The 20,256-nt window shown below is 40.9% G+C and overlaps 2 protein-coding genes across 4 annotated transcripts in view; one reads left to right on the top strand and one right to left on the bottom strand.

Annotated features, from left to right (window-relative positions):
• PDS5A (PDS5 cohesin associated factor A) overlaps positions 1-2,563 on the top strand; it is an 85,591-nt gene extending 83,028 nt beyond the window's left edge. For 2 of the 3 annotated variants that reach the window (XM_075024730.1, XM_075024739.1), the window contains one exon: positions 1,350-2,563. In XM_075024730.1, coding sequence (XP_074880831.1) covers positions 1,350-1,353 — 4 coding nt within the window. In that variant the 3' untranslated portion in view covers positions 1,354-2,563. Of the gene's footprint in view, positions 1-628; positions 1,325-1,349 lie in introns of those variants that run through there. The other variant, XM_075024745.1, reaches the window with a different exon arrangement.
• Positions 2,564-13,184: 10,621 nt separating this feature from the next.
• Positions 13,185-20,256, bottom strand: part of UBE2K (ubiquitin conjugating enzyme E2 K) — a 48,240-nt gene continuing 41,168 nt past the window's right edge. Inside the window, exons 6-7 of the mRNA XM_075024687.1 lie at positions 18,722-18,850; positions 13,185-18,365 (exon numbers count right to left, since the gene is read on the bottom strand). Coding sequence (XP_074880788.1) covers positions 18,291-18,365; positions 18,722-18,850 — 204 coding nt within the window. The 3' untranslated portion in view covers positions 13,185-18,290. The remainder of the gene's footprint in view (positions 18,366-18,721; positions 18,851-20,256) is intronic.

Here is a 20,256-nt window from a genome sequence, read left to right as displayed (position 1 = left end):
TAGAATAAATTATGATTCTAACTGTAATACTTTTCTGGTGTTTTGGGTCTGTGCTTGTTTAATATTAACAAGAATATATTTTAAGTAAATCAAAAGCAGAATTTGGAACTGTGTAAACTACAAAACAGCTCTTGGATGATAATTTATTTCCAATATAAACAAATGACAAACGCGCATAAACACTGAGAAATTTGTTTAGCTGAATCTGATACAATAATAATTTCAATGCACAAGTATCCAAAGTTGTAGAGCAATAAGATAAGGTCAGCAAACCAGTGTGCTGGAAGAAATCACAAATTAATCTAAAGGAAGAAAGAATCATTGGAATGATTTCTTGCTAGAGATTTTATAAATTGAAGATCTTACAGAGAACCTTGAGCAAAAAGAATTACCTTTTCCTCTCGCAGCAAGGTTCATGCACTATTAAATTGTTCAGTCTTTCAAGAGGGTAATATATGTGTACTGCCATGCAATGCTTGTTTTATACATCAGATTTCTTTAAGTCTTCATAAAAAGTTGCACTATCCATAGCCTTTAATAAGCCACCTGTATCAGACAGCTTCTTTAAAATATGTAATACCTCAGTGTTTCTTGGAAAAAATACCAAAACCTTGTTAACGTTTTTCAGAAGCCAGGTGCTTGGAAGTGATGGAGATTCACTGTTGGAGATAGACTCAAGTCCAGAATATTCCCAAAATGCAATGGATCTTTTTAAGGCCTGTGGGAGCAGCCAGGAAGATACTGAGGATACAGAGATAGCAGAGGGAGGCTTCCTTAAGGTGTAGCAGGCATCTTGTTTAGGAAAATTCTGTGGTTTTTATTGTAGCTTATACAGTAAGGAATCAGTAAGTTTGTCTATCGTCTAGAAAAATGTATGTAAAAATAGCAATATCTGATAGGGTTTTTTTGCTTTTAAGTAGACATGTACAAGTTACTGTAAATATTTGAAAAATATTTGAAGTGGTGCTTGTTCTTAAGTAAGAACAGGCTATTTTTAGAAACCTGGGTAATTAAATACAATTAATTAGAGCAAGTTACCATTCTTATTCTCTGATTCCAGTGAAAGCTATGGATAAATGTATTTCTGTTTATGCTGAAAAAAACATTATTTGTTTATGGAATTATTATTATTATTCAACTTGTTAATTTCCAAGATTATCAGGAATTTCAGTTATATTCAATAATTACATAATCGTTGCGAAGATACAAGATAGAATTGGAAGAATCACAGTATAAAGAGTGTAAAAGCTAAAATGTAAAAGATATAAGTAGGATTTTGATTCAGAATGAATTGTAATTTCCATGTCCTTACAATTAACTTTTATTTCCTTTTCTCCCTCCCCAAAAAGGTAAAAAGAAAACTTGCTCGAAAAGGGAGGAAATGAAGGCCAAATAAAGGCATGCTCCAAGCTTCTGCAAAAACTAGGATTCAGAAATTTCCTGTACAGGAACTGAAATTACTTCAAAACACACAGCTTTCAGCTCTGAAACCAGAAGGAAAACTATGCTTCCCTTTCACGTGAAATTAATCCTTCTCAATGGAAATGTAAAGCAGAAACTCTTGAGAAAGAGGCTAAAAGCATCTGTACTTATTTCCCCAGAGACTTTTTTTATGAAAAGTCAATAATTAAGCAAATTGCTTAACACTTGGTTCCAGTTCCTGCATTCTGGAGTTTAAAAGTGTATTTACACCATTAATTTTCATGCTGCATTTTTTTTTTTTTTAAAAGAAAGTCAGAGGAGGTCCTTACACTGACATTGCAAATTTATGATTCTAGAGCCAGGTATTCCCATGTTTCACAGAAAAAGTAGAAGTCTACTGAATGGATTTTAAACAAGACTAGAGGAGAGGAAAAAAAAAAATCACAAAAAAATTTTTTTGCTTTACTTTTGGAGACTGTTTTATGTATAATTCTTTCTGCCTGCCTACTTTTCTGCAAAAATAAGATGTACAGATTTCAGTTCCCTGCTATGAAAAGTCATGTGGTGGCAATTTTATAAATGTTGCTTTCTGATTTTTATCAGAGTGGGAAAGTAATCACTTAAAATTATTATTAATTCGCAAGTAGACATTTCATTTTTTAATTTTCCCTCCATTTTAGTTTAATATAATTTGCAATAAATGTACATATTGATGTTTGTTTTATAAAAACATATATCACTTTTAAGTGTTTTTACTCCTGCGGTTCTGTTGGAATATTCTAAATTTTAAAGGAGTAAAGACAGTCCAGCATTTGATTTTATAATGTTTGTCACCAGATTTTTATTATTGATGTAAAGAAAAAAAAAATCAATTTTTAAAAATAGTTGGACTTTGGCAGCTTTGTAAGGAAAGTTGGAAATGTTTAGGATTGCTCTCAATTTTAAGCATTGTGCTGATTGGAAGTAAGTCTGTTTTGCATTTTGTCTTCCTGTCCAGGCTCATTTTTTAATGTTTATTTTAGAAGATTGTTGCATCAATATTATGTTTCCTGGCATTGTTCAGCATAGATACAGTGTACACTTTTATGTACACATGATCATATTTAAGTTTGTTGCATAAAATAAACGCTTCTAGGTGTCATGTGGCAGTCTTTTTAATTTTTTTTTTATTTATTTTATTTCACGGAAAACTACTTGCTATATCTGTGCATGGTCTTGGATGTTCATAGAAATATTGTATGGAGCAAAGAAGTTATGATGCAGACAGTTGCATAGTTTAAAAGATAGGGGTTTTTTAGGTGAAGTTAGTGCTTTATCTTGTAAAGTTGTATGGGAAGAAGGAGGTTGGTCTGCAGAGTGACAGTGTACAGTTCACTTTGTTTCCCTGTGCCTCAGTTCCCCATTTCTCTTCTGCAAATTGTCTTGAAATCCCTTGATTCATTGTAGAAGAGCTGGATACTGTTGACATTAGATAAAGATTACTTGCTTTCCTAAAATGGGTAGGGTGCAGTTGTGTGCTGTAGAAAAATGACTAAGTCTGCCTTATCGAGTGTTTAACTGGTGTAACAGTTATTTTTCCTCTGTAACAGAGAAAATTGGATTCTCTTCACAAAGCAGTATATGCAACTCTTTTTTCTAAAGCAATCTGCGATGCTTTGACTAGAAGGATTTGAAATGCTTTTGACAGAGGGAGACTGGGAGATTTTAAAAGCATTTTATTACACTTCCATCAGGGTTTTGATTTCTAAAACTGAAATAATTTCACAAGATGGATTTACTGATCATAATGCAGTTTCTTTTCAGTGCTCTGGTCCAATACTTCCCTCATGCAAAAGTTACAGTATTTTGGTTTAAACCAAATTTAAAATGTTTTTGTTGGAAGTTTTTAGGTGCTATCTAAAAAAACAAACTCTTTTAGAAATGAGCTCTGGTACCTAGTGGTGTGCTTCTAACAGTGATTTGAAATCTGGACTTGACAAATCTTGCAAATATTCAGAATTGTTTCCAAAAGCTTTGATTTTTGTGAAGTGGATGATTGTTGGGGTTTGTTGGGTTTTTTTCCTTTTCTTTTTTGGTCAGTTTTTAATAAGTTAATGTCAAGTTACTCAAGGAATCATCAGAATAATTTAGGTTAGAAGGGGTTTCTGGAGGTCTGGTGCCATGCACAGCGCAGGGTTTTCAGTTGGCTTTCTACAAACAGTTATGTAGAGTTTTTTTCTTCTGGTTTTTTTTTTTTAGGGGACATTTGAGTTACTTCTGTATGTTGATTATCAGCATAGTCAAAGAAAATCAGTACATTAATGCAACAACTTAATGTTGGGCATAATTGGCTGAGCAAAAATGCAGCATACAAACTATAGAAAAGGTCTAGTGGTGGCCCACTGGTTTCTTTTCAGAACTTGCCCCAGAGGAGGCTACATACAGAATTTCTCTGCCTGCCCCCCACTACTCCCTTGCCAAAATCCTGAGAGCACCCATGGTACAGCTCAGAGTTGCCTCAGCGATGGATGTCTTTCTGTAAGAACAGTATCCCTTAAGGCCAGGGGTCATTTCAGCAGTCTTGCTTGTGATAGCAAGTAGTTGTGAACTGTCAGCCTTTATAACAAATACAGGGAAGTACAGGCATAAGTTTTATACATACATAATTTATGCATTACTAGTACTTCTTCTGATGCTTTAAAAATAAAATCTATTAAAGAGTAATCAATATAAAACTGTGGAATTGAAGGCAAATTATTGCAAAGAAAGAGGGTGGGGGCTTTGTATTTGGCCTTCTCTGAGTTTTTAAATATTTTACATAAGAATGGGGATTCTCTTACTGTAATAAGAAAACTGGTGTTCAGTTTCTCACTTGTTAATGTGTGATAAAGAATAAAAGGAAGCCCGATAAAACCCAGTCTTTATGGCTTTTATCCAGTGTAGGATTTAAAGGTGCTGAGGTTTCACGTTCAGTTACATAGAGCTAAGTTATCATCATCTTTAAGTTCCCATCTTCATAAAAGTGTGGCTTTGTTTCTTAGCGGACATACATTTATTTCTGTTTCTTTGTGTCCTCTGATGCCTGGACTGCACAGCTTTCATAACAGTAAGACAGGAAGGCTGTTCTGAGAACATACTTTGTAACATACTAAATTAAACCTCTACCGCTCAACAAAATTAAATCCAAATCGTTGTTTTAGACAAAATAATAATGTTTTCTAGAGCAATCTTAAACAGGAAAAATAATACACATTACAAATCTTTTCTGCACATGCTGACAAGCCTTTAAATTTTCAGAACTGATAAATAACAAATCCTTATCTAAAATGTATTTCCAGCCATTAGGTACTTAGCACATGTTGTTGGACCAAGTTCAACATCAGACTGGCTCTTGAGTTTCAAGTTAACTGATGGGGCTATCACAGCTGAACTGTCTCCTCTAAAGATCTGAAAAGATTTGGGATCACCAAACATTTGCAATACGCGGGAAATTTGCTTCAAGAGGTCATCCATGTGGATCCTAGTTCACTTGCATGTGTGCTCCATTATTATATTTATCAGCAGTAATAGGTTTGTGCGTGGAAATCAAGTCCCAGATTGATGCTCAAGGAAATAGTCCAAACAAAAGCATCTGGACCATGAAGTCTATGTGCCAGCCGGGCTGCAGGTGTGCAGAGCTGATAACCAAGCATTACTCACAGAGTAGTTGGTCTCAGCCCAAGGAATTGTATTTCAGTGCAGGAATAGGTTTGCACAGGGAATAGCAAGGTGTTAAACAGCAATTAGCAAAGTCCTGTACAGCAGCACTTGATATGTCCCTTCAAGCCTTCCCCTGCTTAAATTTCTGACAATGAAGGAATCATCCTGCTGATGAGTACCCCAGGTACTCAAAACGGTCAGAGGGAAGCTCAAATAGTAAGATAAAATACTCCTGAACTTCAAAGACCAACAGCAGCTTCCATTCCTTAGAGTTAAGCCCGACATTCCCTGGATCCATTTACCTTGCTTCCTGGAAGGCAGCACACAAGACTGGACTTCCTCAGGACCAGGACTTGGAAGTCCTGGTGCAGAAGCAGAGGCGGTGGCTGACAGCCTCTCCCTTCCCTGCTGCACAGCCTGGGTCAGGAGAGTGGATCCAAAATTTCTTATTTCTGTAGTTTTACCACATGAGAGACCAAAGGGGGTGAGTGACCCAGTTTCTCCCTTCAATCTCACACTCTGTGATCTAACTGTGAAGGTGGCCAGTCCCACAGCTCCCATCCGAGATTCCTTAGCACCAAGTCACTGTGGTGACCCGCAGGATGACTGCTTTCACAAACCTGACTTACTAGAATAATTCAGAGTAGGAACATCTCTCACTCAAGGCAAGTTCCAGGCCTTACTTTCTGTGGTCTGAAAGGAAATGAGCAAGTTTTTGGCATTTGCAGCTGCTTGTAAAGAAATGGGTGGGACCACAGCAAAAGGTTGGTTCAGGCTTGTTCCAGTTCAGATAACCTCCCCCTCACTCGGGCTACAAAAGCCGAAGCAGCAGCCATGCTTGCTCCAGTAATTGGTAGGAGCAGCGTTGCGCCTGAACCCAGCCGGCATCGCGTGTGCCTAAAGACTGTGTGAGTGCATTCCTTGGTGTCACTCACGGGTGCTTGACACAAAGAGTTACTGGAATTACTGCCTGCAACAGGCAGCGTGCAGTCGCCATGCCATTGCCTGGGAAGAAGTCCTGCTAACCTGATGGAAAGGCTGTCTGACCTGCAGCAGAGCATCTTCTCTCTGCCTAGCGAAAGTCATGACAAACTTCTATCAGGGAACTGTCTGACAGTGCAACGGCTGGGTGTTGCGAGCCAACAGGAGGAAGAGTCGGGACTCATGGTGACCCCTTTAGCTTTGGCAAGAAATGATTCTAAGAAGCCGTTCAACTTTGAACCTGGTGGATTCATCACCAGCTGTGCAGCTAGATCCACAGTCAGCAGAGCTGAGACATCCAGGGGCAACACAGATGGGCAGCGCAGCTGAGTCCTGTGTTACTTGGTGAGGGGGCACAGCCATCGGGAGACATGTCTGCTTTTCAGTGGGAGCACAGAAGTTATCCGAGCTAATTTGTAATTCACTGAATCATGCTGGCAGCAGTGTAGTCTCAGCAGCTTGTCAGCTGAGGCAAGCAGCGTGGCCAAATAGCTTTGCGTACACTGAGCGTCCTCCTCCCACAAGAAGACTGTTATTTCACCAGCCACAAGAGCTCAGATGTGTGTTTGTAACGCTGCAAGGCAGGCGTGCTCCAGAACAAGAAATACACGTTTTGCTCCTTAAGTTCAGGAGTTAATTCTCCTCTCATTGTCCCGGAAGCAGAGATTGATGTATGTTGACCCTGATGCACCGAAGCTGCTGAAGCAAGAGATGGCGGGCGATTATGGCTGAGTTGCTTTGGCGTGGGGTCCAATTGCTGTAAAGCAGATGGGTTATCACTGTGTGCTCTAGAAACTTCACAGGCGATAATCTGATTTCTTACCTTGGCATGGCATAGTTGCAACAGCCAGCATCTGGCTGGGTGGTGGACATGTAGTCTGGCACCCTACCGCAAGGAAAGCTGGGACGCTCAGAATATTTTGCCCTGCAGTACGAGTGAAAACTCAGATTTGCTTTGCTACATATTCAGGTGCCTCTGCATCATCCATCTCAGTACTGTCCCCAAACCAGAAGTGGTGTGGGCTTACACTCGTGGCAGAGGTCCGAGCCATCAGTCTTCTCTCAGGAGGTTTACGTGCCATCTCCAGAGCACGTGCAGGGTGCCCTGCACGGACACTGCACTGCTCCCTGCTGCCAGCAGCTATGCTCTTTTCCATTTTCTGTGAAATTAGGAGAGGTTGTCACTGTCCAAGTAATCATGCCATCACCTCTTGGCTGCTTCCATCCCTGAGTGTTCCCACAAAAGGAGAGCACAATCTGTGGTCTGGGTAAATCATTCTGGATGGTGGTAGCAGTAATTGCTGTTCATCCTTCCTCATGCCGTTACACTAGGACAGGATTCGGGCTGGGATGTGGACAAGGAAGCCACTCTGCAGACCCTGGGAGTGGACATGACTACAGGATTTCTGTACCTTCCCTTAGTGCCCTTTCACATCCCCTTTTCTCAACCTTCCGGCCACAGTACGTTGCTTCCCAGCTGTTCTTCAAGGCCCTCTTTGCTGTATCCATCCATGCTTGCACATTGTGTTACCTTCTCGCTTTCCACTACGTGAGCTTAGCTTCTAGCATAAAAAGATTTGGGGAGAAAGAGGGCTCCGTGCTGTGAAAAACTTCGGATGCTTCTGAGGGGGATGCATTCACAGTTTATCAGGTTCCGCTTTAGTAACAAGATTTTAAACTCGGCTTTTCCCACAAGGATGCTCTGTGTTCAGAGCAGGTATCCTCCCTAATTCAGCACAGGTTGCTGCTGTTATTTGCTCCCTTCATCAAGTGGGGAGTTGTTTCTCACAGCACACCTACCGTGCAGATTCTGGCTCTGGTAACCTGTATGTTACTGTAATGCCACCCAGTCTATGAGCCACACAGTCGTCTCAGGAGCTGCCTGAGAGTCTGTCGGCATGCACTGTATGGCCAAGTTTCTAAATGCTTTAGGGAAATTTTCTGGTCATCTGGGCTATTAAAAGCTATCCCAGAAGAGCCAGCATTCCCCCACCCAAAAGAAGTAGTGTGTATTTTTAATCCTTTCCGGTTTCTGTACATACCAGGTCATGGTGGCATTTACAGTCCTGTTGTCTTGACTGTGAGGTAGACATGGTCACTTCTCTGGCTCTCCAAGTTTGAAAGACATCTTCCTGGTAAGGTCATCCACTATAGCGTATAATGTGTACAAATACATAAATGGGAGAGGGTAAACAAATGGAGCCAGCCTCTTCTCAATGGACACACATCAAGTTGTGCTTGGAGGTACATTCCCTAGAGAAATGGGTGGTTGATTTATTTATTTGAGCATTTGGCTCCGAGTCCTCTAAAATGATGATGATTGATTGTTTCCATTGAGCATTACTTGAACTTGGTCTGCTATATACAAAGTTTTGTCAGGAGCTTCATGTCACAGTAGGAGCTGTTTCCTCTCATTTTCTTTTCTTGCCAGTCCTGGTTTTTTTTTGCCACGACAGTAGTTTGTAACACCAAGTTCAACGTGTCGATGGCACGCAGATCCAGTAAGGACGGCATGTGGGAATAATGCAAGGGCTTTTTTGTATAATCTCCTGGAACCTTCAGGCACTGACCCTGCCAATATACTGACGCAGCAGATGTTACCGAAATCCTTCTAAGTAGGATAATGGCGGGAGCTTTGACCCACTTAAAAAAAATAATTAAACCAATATATTTATTTTATTACAGTTCAGGCTGGCAGCAGCTTCCTTAACGTGCAAGCGGCTGCGCACGTGGCAGAAGCTTTTGGAGTAGCAGAGCTGAGATGGCGGGATGCTGCGGACCGGCGAGAGCGGCACTGCAGGGACGCGTAGCGCGGAGGTGCCGGGCTCGCCCTACATGCGGCTGCGTCTTGGTGGGCACTCGCCCCCCCACCCCATCCGGGGGCTTGTCTGGGTCTGCAGCCCAACGCTGCCTGGGACGGCCCCTGCTGTGGGGCTGCTGGACGGGAGGGACGTCTGGCCCGCTTCGTCTCCTTGCAGAGAGGAAGAGCCTGGTGCCACTTTCGCGAGTGACTTGGGGCAGAGAAGCACCTAACTCCTGCCATGCACCTCGGCATGTTTTTAAGGGCCTAAACAGGCGAGTGCTTATTCCCTAAGCCACAGGTACTCTTAGCACGCGCCTCAGCATCGCAGCCACCTGAATGGCCGGGTGCCTGGTTGAGACCCCCAGTCCCGAACCTCGTGCTGGGGGCAAAAACCTGACCCAACCCACAGCAGAAACACGAAGAGGTGCCTCTTCCAGGGGAGCAGAGGGCTGGAAGGGGCTCCAGGAAAACATTCCTGTTTCTAGGCCAAACTTACTCCTCACCCACTAATGCCAGCCTGAGATCATGTCCCTTGCAGGTGACCTGGGCACAGAGGAACGCCCGGCACCGCGTCCACCTGCTTGACTCATCGTCCTCCGGCAGGCTGGCTGCGGGCTGCTGCTCCCTGAGGCTTTTTGCTTGCCCATGGGGAGGGGGACAGGGACCACCAGTGCTGTGGCACCACTTCATCCCCCACCGCCTCACTCCATCTCCTTACACGCTTTCTCCAAGCACGTTGCGTCTGACCAACACAACCCTTTCCCATGTAACCACCAGGTATTAGATGCTGTTTGGCCATTTTTGAGAGCACCCTCCACCCCCAGAGCTAAGATCACAGGCGTAGGGGCCTTCCTATTAGATTTAGTAAGACAGACTTGCCATCTTGTTCAGATCTCAGAAGCTCAAGTCGCATTTGTTATTTGGTCCCTCTTCAGCCTTGAAATCCCTTAACAGCCCTGGTAGTGTGTTCCTCCTCCAAAAGACACTTACTTACTTACTTACCCTGTTGTGCCCGAGCCCCCGCTCCCCGCCACCCTCTGTCCAGGGAGTTGCACCACATGTCAAGGACAGTAGTTGCCTCTGCCAGGGGAGCAAGGGAGGGTTCCTGCTCTTAGGGTTTCTCCATGCATGCATATTTTCCTGAGGATGGTTTTGGAAGCTGCCCAAAGCAGTTGGCCAAGAGGATACCAGAATTTCATTTGATTCGGCTTCACTGAGCTACTTTCTTTCCAAAACATCATACCTTTAAGCCAAAACACCTTTTTTTTTAAAAAAAAAAACAACACTTTTTTTTGCTATCAAGAAGGCTGTGTCATTTCACACCTACAGGCTGTGGCCCTTTTGTGTCTGTTTATTTCCTTCTTTTGCAGAGACACTGACAGACACAGATCCCCTGAGTCCAGGATCGCCTGGGCAGGCAGCAGTCTGCCTCCATCCCAGCGGATCCGGACGCAGCACACCAGCTGTGTGCGGCCTCTCAGGTGCTGGGCAGAGGGGCCGAATCACCTCCCTTGACCTGCTGGCAACACTTTGCCTAACGCAGCCCAGGATACTGTTTGCTGCAGGGTGGTGGCTCACGTTCGACTTGATCCAGGTCCCCAACCCCCAGGTCCTTTTCTGCCAAGCTGCTTTCCAGTTGCCCCAGCACATACTGGTGCCTGGGGTTGTTCCTCCACAGGTGCAGGACTCTGCACTTCACCTTGCTGAACTCTGCATGGGTGAGGAGAACGGCACAACGCTACAAAGAACAACGCTCTCCCTCTTTGTTCTTAAGAACCTTTTGGCTTTGTTTTTTTTTTCTTTTTTTCCCCACATCGGCGTCATCTGACTTGGTGAACTTTGATAACTACCTACTTTGTTCATACGTGTCTACTTCCAACTAGCTCTCTTCTGACAAGAATGGCCTAGAGACAGTTTACTCCTGGCAGTTTTGATGTGGTTCAGACCATTGCAGGACTTGAATGTGGAAGATGCTATAACCAGGAATGCGCATGCCAAGCAAAAGAGGGAGAACATCCCTCCCCCTTCTGCCATCCCAGCAGGTGATTCACCTCTGAAGTTCACACACAGGATTCATTTCTCAGAGCTTCCTCTTCAACAGTAAAAGCCATAAACGTGAGGGGTTTTCATTCCATTTGAACCGACAGCTTTGGATCCTTTAAACCACTTTCTACACAGATCAACCACCTCACGTCCAACACAGCTTCTCACACTGACGTGAAGACGTGTTCGCCACCACTTCCAGGAACACCTTGGACCCACTCCATGTCTGGTGGTTCTTCAGCCTTGCATTGAGGGAAATTTAAACCTCTGGCAACGACACAATTTCCAGTGCTCACTCTTTGTTAAAAAAAAAAAAAAAAAAAAAAAAAAAAGGCAAAAAAAGCTTATTTGCCAGGCAAATTCCTGACTGCAGCATGAAATGGGACCTGCCAGGTCTAGGTGTGCTTTTTGAACCGATATCCACCTTGAAGTGTAACAGGCTCACCCTTTTTTGGGCTGTGACCAGCGAGGTGTTCCTGCTTCAAGGAAGCCACCCTCATACCCAACTCCGCACCCAGGCAGTGGGTAGTTGTTTAAAATTGGGACAGCTGGCTTTGCCCTGAAACAGGCAAGGGCTGCTCCCATGATCCAGTAACATGGCTCAGCGGCGGGCAACTTCCCAAACCTCTCCAACAGGATCAGCAGGAGCCTTGACTTACCACCTATCATGTTCTTAAACTGCCAGCTGGGAGAAGAATCATTTTGGGAAAGACAGAGGAAGGGACCAGGGCAGGGAAAGCAAGGCGCTGGCTGTGCACAGTCCCTTTTCCCACCCGCCTTAAGAGCAAGGGGTCACGAGCCCATGCCCTGCACCACGCTTCCAAACAAAGGCGGCTGTACACCAAGGACTCGGGTTGCTAAGGGGTCTGGGGGCCCAGATAACATCCGTACAAAACTGCTTCTCTGCCACCTTCCCCCCCCCAGCAACATCAGACTCATTTTTCCCTCACCATCCCAGCCATTTACCCTTTATTTTACACCAGGCTGTCACAAACCCACCTAAAAACTTCATGTATTTCAACACAAAGCAGCCACTAAGTGAAGCAATGTAATTTATTTGACATTATACCAGACACGAGTGCTCCAGATCCAGACTTGACCTTAAAACAATTTAAAATCCTGGATGTGCTGTATTGGCAGTATCAGAGTTACCTGCCTGAGAGCTAAACGTGTCAGCATTACAGCTATTGAAACAAAATTAAGTACAGGAGGAGTCGAGCCAGTAAGCACTATCGGTCCATTTCAGTTGTGAACTCGCTTCCAGTTTTGGGGTGCTGGAAGAAACAACAAGGCTGTTGGACAACTTTGCAAGTATTTCAGTATAAAGCAGCTCTCAGTTACTCATGTCATAGTAGTGTCTTAACTACAAGAACATGGGAATATGGATTTTTTTGTTTGAATTTTTCTAAATTAATGGGCAGGCGAAGAGAAGCAGCCCCCAGCTGCAGCAGAGTGGCTGGGGAGTGCTCCCTCTCCCTCTTAATGAATGAGGTACCACAATAGAACATAGCTCTTGGTCATAGTAAATTTAAACAAAACAACCACCAAAAAATCCCCCTTACACTGCTGTTTTAACACTGTAAAACTGTGCAGCACTATTGCATCTGGTAGAGCCTGCCTGGAAACCTGTAAAACCCACCCACGGACAAACACACACCTGAAGAAGGGACATAGATCCAAAACAGAGTATTACAACCAGCTTCACAGCAAACTCACTGCTGATAGCTTTCAAACTAGCTAGCTTTCAAACTGCTTTACTCCATTTAACAAATGCCAAAAAAAAGTTAATAGTATGTATTGGTAGCAGACAAATCCATAGTCATCATCTCTTCTGGATTTTTTCTACAGCTGAGAAACAGGGCAGTGTTACTACCCAACAGGCTGCCACCTCCCCAAATAAGTTTATATGAAGTATGTAGTTTAAAATGCACAAAGACGAGATGAACATGAGTGGTTCTGGAAAAATCCAAAAGAAAACTTTTTCCTCCATGAATTACCAGCTTTTTTTCTTGCTATCACATGAGGCAGTCCTAGTTGAATTAACACACACTTTCATTACACAGCTTATATTTACACAGTTTTCTTCTTCAAAAATTTTTAATGTGCATCATGAAAATGACTGTCCCTTTCTCTCATTACTGACATGGAGGCAATATACCCTGTAATCTCAGAACAATTTGAATTACCAGAAATAAAATGAAAACTGTTTTCAGGGAAACATGCATTTATTGTTAAGCATTCCCAGTGAAAATCAACATCTTTTAAAATGTGTGTTTATTTAAAAAATCATTTGTGTACAAAAGTGTTTGTGTAGTTTTTATTTTCAAGACAAAAAACACTGATGCTGCATTCCAGCCCACCCGCTCCTCCTGTACAGGAAGTCTGATGCTCAGGAACCAACCTCCTGCAATATTTTTTATTGGTAATTTTTTTTTTTTTTAATTAGAAAAGTCAGAATTTAGGATGGAAAGGTAAGTGAAAAGCAGGGTTCTTCAACAGTTGACATCAGCATTCGTATGATGGCAGCCTCCTTCAGACACCACAACAGAGCACCAGCAGTTGCCGCAAATCGTAAAATGGACAAGTACAGCATTTTCACAGTACATTTCCTCGTCTGTTGAGTCATATATCTTAACTTGCATTATCGATGAATGGCTCAGCACCATAAGCGATCGGCTAGCTATTTTGATGCCTACAAAGCAGGTAACAGCAGAGAAGGAACATCATCACATCACAGTACAGTGCAAATGATTTGCAAGAGTTTGTCCAGTGAGAACAAATCTGAAGTCGAATTGCTACCTACAGAGCACTGCAGCTGGAATAACCAAGCAAGAAGCAAAATGCATTAACGACAGTTGGTCTTGTGAGTCTAATGATGAAATCAGCTGATGACACTAACACCACAAACGGGAAGAGCAAGCTCCATGATTTATTGATGGGTTTGGAATAGATCAGAAAACTTTGCCTAGCCATAGGAAAAAGCTGTGCCTGGAAAATATGGACAGTAACAGTGAAAACATTTATATGGTCTTCCCAGAAAAAGCTTTAGGCACCCAGTAAGCATCTTTACTTTCACACTTTAGTTCTGTGACACAACAGACAGTATGATGAAATGCACTTTTGCTATCTATTGTTGAGCCAATTGCTCATCAAAACCATACAAAACCAACCACCTGATCACAAATCAGTGGCCACGCTCATCAAGATGCCTCTCATCAACTCTATCAACAAAACATAGCAGGAGAGGACACCTCACCTTCTCATTGTGTCTGCTCACCAACAGACAGTAACTTTCACTGCTAAATTATTTAACATTTCCCCCTTTGGGCAAGCCTCCAAGCCTAAGCTAGCTTTTGTTGGTATTTAGGAAGGAAACAAGGGACATGCACACAGTTAGGTTTCCCCCTATGCTGAAAATGCAACACTTCACCTTCACAGTATATGACCAATGTAGTAAACAAGAACTCTTGCTTGAAACTGTGTTTTGATCCCCCCCCCCTTCTCCCTTCCCCAATTAAATAAGCAATCCATATGCTCTGAAGTGCCTAGCCTGATTCACAGCTGTTAAGCTTCAATTTGCATAGTTTAAATGTTTTTGTTACCCACACCATATAACACAGATTTGGCATTACAAGGTAAGCTTCTTTCTGGCTATTTAATTCCTCCTTTCAGACAACAACAAAAAAAGATCCTATATTCCTTATGTCAGTGTTCCAATACTAACTTACTTGGAAAACAGTTAAATACAATGATAATTAAACAAAACCAAGACATATTCCTGCACCATTAGTAACTAATTGGTTCAGCAGTATTTATCTGAGCAATTATAGTCAAGGCCCCATGTACTCTGTGGCAAGCTTTTTTTTTTGTTGTTTTGTTTGAAAAAATCAAAGTTTGGAATATGCAGAATGAATAGCACTAAGTGCCACATCTTTCCAGAAGGATATGTCCCTAAGTTTTTGTCTCCAAAATGTACCAGTTTGTCATACTGAGAACACAGCTTGTTCGCAGAAGCAAAAGGAGGAAGCTGTGAATTTGGCGAGTGGGGGTAGGATACAGTCGGGGCTTTTGGCACTCATGAGAAAATGGAGGCTTTTGGCAACAGGCAAGGGCATTTCTCTACCTTTGAACAAAGCTGTACTTTACTTTTTGAGGAACTGGCTGAGAGAGGAGTTTCTTGTTCCCCACCAACAAAACAAAGAAGGGATAAACCACTTCGCTGGATGCATGTTAAAACGTTCAGCAGTGAAATGTGATTGATGCTCTGGCAATCGGTAAGCGTCATTACTAATACCTTGTTCAGAAAAATGGGGCCATTTAGACTTCAAAATTACTGTTTCAAGCTGTCTTCTTACACGATAGAGGAAGACAATGCAGGATTTATTTGTACTTAGAAAGCAACTGTACCCATGTTTTATGTTCTTGTTGTAAGAAAATGGTAAATGTGCAGCCTGAGTCCACAGCTGGAGTGGACTGCATGGCAACTCCACATCTGTGAATGCACAGGGCCCTGAATATAGCAATGTTCAGTCATACAGAAAACAGAACTACCATTTTGTATGTACAAACTCACAATGATAAACTGAACACTAACAGCAAAATTCCTAGGGCTCAGCCCCAGCTGCAGTTAAACTAACCTCCTACAACATTATCCCTATATTCAACTCTGTTAATTACCAAGAATACAAAAACGTTCCTTATAAAGGACTCACATGTCAAAATTCAGAGGGACTTCAGACCACAGATGTCTCCTTAATGCTGGGTCATGTTTCCTTCCCAGCTCACTTCTGGAGAAGCTTCCCTCCTGCCAGCACCTGAGCTAGCACCAAGACATCTTTGCTACCAAGCACATGGATGAAGGGCAAAACCCAGTATCCAACATCTATACATAAGGGGAAAGGGGAAGACGAGTGTTTTTCAGTAGAGAAGAAAATGAGGTAACTCATGAGAGAAGTAAAACGTAACAGGGCATCGTTTCAGAGGTGACCATGCTCACCTAAGAACCATTTCCTCTTTTCTCCCCCTCCCCCCGGCTTCCTTTACCCTTTACATACTGTTGGAAAAACCTGCTGTTCTTAGGAGACTAATCTTATCAAAAGATGCGTTCAGAAGCCCGTAACTGAGAAGTTTTATGTCCCCAACAATGATTTCCAAGTTTCTTTCTTTTGATAAATAGCAGCGAAGAACAAGGGAAAGTAGTCAGTAATTTATAATTACCACCAGGGTAAAAAAAAAAAAAAAAAAGAAAAAAAAAAAAGGTGTTGATGTAATCAAGAAGTTCTTAGCCTGTATAACAGAAAAGACAGCGACTTGAGATTAACACAAGTGGCATCTTGCCACAGTTTCCTACCGTCCCTGGTTTTCACCTAGCAAACCAGCCGAACAGTAGCAGCTTCTTATTAAAAAAAAAATAAATAAATATAAGGAAAGACAAAAACAACTCATTTCCTTTGGCATCATTGCAAATGATTTACACTAACTCAAGAAAACCCAAGAAAACTGATCACTGACTACACCTTATAAAGCAGTAAGTATAAAGACTAAGCAAATGCATTTAGTATTGCACTGATATGAGTTCGAAGTATTTACTGTCTGTGGCCTGAAATATTTTAAGTTTGGACACATCAGACAGAGCAGTATAGGGAACATCCCTAAACTAGCTAGGTCTCTACAGCTCTGTTTTCTGGTTCTGTTCCCCTACCACTATGCTCCAGATATTTAACAGATACAATAATGTTCCTGATTTCCTCTAGTATGGTTTATAAACAGACTGTCTATGAAGTGTGAAACTATTTCACCTTGTACTTCATTAACTCCAGAAAAAACCCAGACAGACATCTATTTCCCCACCCCATTAATCCACAGTTTAGGAGAAAAAACAGTCATGGAAGATGACTTATACAGTACTCCGTTATCCACAATCTCCACTCTCTAGTCTCAGGATTTCTCTGAACTTCCTTGTCAGATATATTCTCAAAAGTTAGCATCATATTCACAAAGACATTACAGCTCTCTTTAAATAGATGTACTAGTGTTTGAAGTTGCAAAACTAATAATTTTCAAGCTTTTGCACTCAGGATGAAATGTCATTTTAATGCGAATAAAAAGACTGACTGTATGTACAAGCCAAGATAAGATTTCAGTTCTCGTTTATCAGAAACATCAATCCAAAAGAAAGCTAAATTGAGAACACACTTCTACTTCTATGTGCATTTGAAGTATGTACAGTAAAAACACCAACACAGCCTCCATGTGTCAACTAGAGAAAAATGCAAGCAAGGATGAATTTTAAAGTACCTGGTAAGCAATCCTTAAATTGAAGCCCAAAATAAAGCTAGAAAACCGCTGCAAAAAACAGCTGATTGCATCATATCAAGTACTCAAAGAAAATTTTTTTAATTCTCAGTATGCTAGCAAATCAGCTTTTTTCTCCTTCAAACCCAGTGAAATCATATTATCCAGAACATACTAAAGGACATTTTACAACTATTTTAGACACAAAAAAAAAAAAAAAAGTAAAGAAAACCAGCTCCATCTTTTTGTGCTATATCGAAACATACTCCTTACAAGATTGTGTAGAAAACATGATGGATGAAAATCATTACTGATAACTCAAAATATATTTTTTAAAGGGGAACCTAGACTACTGTAAATGGCACACAAAATACCCACAGGTGATGAAACATAATCTAGTGAGGATTTTCAGCTGTATGATGTAAGGGAGAGGAGAATCAGGTTTCCCAATTAATAAGCTAGAAAGAAACCAGTTCTGAATAGGTCACCATTTGGAACTTTGGGTAAGTCTTGAAAGTCTTTCAGGAAAAAAAGTTACAAGAACACTCGAGTATTTCAATGGTGCTCTCTTCAGCGACCCTACCTAATATGTCTATTAAGTACAAGCATGCAAATATAGGTCAATCCACAGGCACATAGGATCCATGTTAAAAACAGTAAGATAGCTGTGATGAGTGGCACCAACAATTTTGATGACTAACACTCAAAAATGCTGCTTTCTGAATTACTAAATCAAAATCCTGAAGCAAGTTCCTGCTAGTCTTCGTCACACTGCTAAACACTAAAGTAGGCATGTTTTTCCCCCATTATTTTAGCTGAGCTCAAAGAATTTTTACAATATTTAGTAAGAAAAAAATTAAAGTATTTCCCCTTTTTAAATTTACACAGACGTTTAATTAGCTTTATTTACACAGCGGTTTTTTTCAGTCTCCAATAGTGCCTAGATAGCATCATCAGGCAAGAGTGCCAGTTTTAAAAGAGAATCTATATAGAATCCTAAAAATAACAGATGGTGATGCTCCTCCAGAAGGGGCAAGCTGGACTACTGAAGCAGCTTTCTCTACATGGCTCAGTTACTCAGGAGTAATTCTGTTGCAGTCTCTACATCCCATGATTTTGAAGACAAGGCCACTATTACTGCATTCTGCAATGAGAAAACAAAAGCAATAATATTTTCAGTGTATGAACTGGCAACTCTGAGAAGCAGAATGAAAAGTTCACAGACTAATCAGAACACGTTAGTTTACCATTTGTTAAATCCTAACTAATAATTTATAGAAAAATTGATTCAAAAAAGGCACAGGCAGCTCACAAGATTTACTAATAACATAGTATTTTAAAACTCTGATTCTTAAAAATAATTAGCAAAACAGTATGATTAGACCTATTAAAGGTCATGGAAGTAGTGAGTCTGCTTTAGTATACTAATGACTCCCTGTACTTATACACTTACACTTGCCCTGCCACTACTGAAAAAATACTTAAGTTATATATACTTACCCTATCAAAGCCCATAGCACAAAGGTTTTCTATTTTTTTGGTGTATTCTGGACTAGAAACTGGTGCTCCAGCATACACATGTGCCCAAAGTCGAGCTGTCTGTTTAAACATTTCTGGATTTTGTTTGTACTACACAAAAGAGAGAGGGGGGAGAAGGGGAAAGTTAAATCAACTCAGCAATCCAACCAAAAAGCAAGATGATATGGCAGATTCCAATCCATCATTCTTTCTATAATATCTTCAACAGTTTTTCACACTGATCATACTGCTATTTTTTAAATGAAATTTGGAGGTGAAGATTACACATAGAGTAAACCTATGCAAGCGTTTGATTTAATGTGTTTGCCTTTAGGTTAAGTTATGCACTATAAGTATTTCCTGTGCACAATCAGGTACTGCTCTCAATTGCACTGATCAAAAGTAAAGCAGCTATATTTAGCACAGCTACTGAAAATTTATATTCAGTATGGCAGAGCACAAATTATCCCTATATTAACATCTCCTGAATGTACATACTGCATACTAATCTAATGTATTTCTCTAATCACTTAAAAATATGCCTGGTTTTATACACTGCAAGTAGGTCTGCAGTTTTTCAGTCAGGGCTGACATTTTACTACCAGGCTTCCTCCTGAGAATAAGGATATTGATAGCATATATGACAAAAGAAGGGCTGAAAAATGGGTGAGCATGTGCAAAATGCTACGATGCTGCAACTCTTTTCATGCAAGCTATTATTTACTAGAAAAAAAGTCATGCAGGATTTGTAAATATTGTTTGGCACCAATCTCATCACTAACAAGTTTTCTAATAGACAACAGAATGGACCTTATCACAGAGAGTTTTCAGCCTCCGCCAAGAACTCAAAAGCCAAGAAAGTGGGTCATCTGTCATAAATTGTACTCAGAAAAGCAAGATGAGCTTCCTATTTTAGCAACTTTTATATGTAACATCAAGTTAAGGTTTTTGTATTAAAAAAAAAAAAACCACAACTCTTTCCTTTAGTCATTACACTTTAAAAAAGTAGGTATTCCCATCTTTAAATATATAATAAATTTTACCATTAAATAGTAAGACAACATATTGGGAAATATATTATTCAAATATTTAGATACATTAAATCTATAAAGCACTGTCAAAGTGAATACAATACTTTTTACTGCTGTACATTTCATTCTACCTCTCCTACAGCAACACACACCAACTACAGTGCATTGTGTTCTTTGTACACTTCCCACTAATTCTGCTCCACATGAAGTAATTTGCGTATTTACTATCCGATTATTAATGGCTTTAAAACAAACATGGGAGACAATCTATTGTCGGAAATAACTCACTGTGTTATAAATACAATGGTTTGTAATAAATTTATCTAGTTGTAATGACTAGAAAAGAGGAAGGATTACGTTAAGCATCAGCAGCATCCTGAAGTACTACATTCTTCTGTTCTTAAGAGATCTTCCCCCAATTTTTTTACTGTTTTTTTTTTATGTTTTTGAGAACACTGCCAAGCCTAGAAAGCAAGTAGCTGAAGT

The sequence above is a fragment of the Buteo buteo genome, chromosome 1 (assembly GCF_964188355.1).
Source record: "Buteo buteo chromosome 1, bButBut1.hap1.1, whole genome shotgun sequence".
Classification (NCBI taxonomy): Eukaryota; Metazoa; Chordata; class Aves; order Accipitriformes; family Accipitridae; genus Buteo; species Buteo buteo.
The sequence above is the reverse complement of the archived record's forward strand: the minus strand, read 5'-3'. Positions and strand labels throughout refer to the sequence as shown.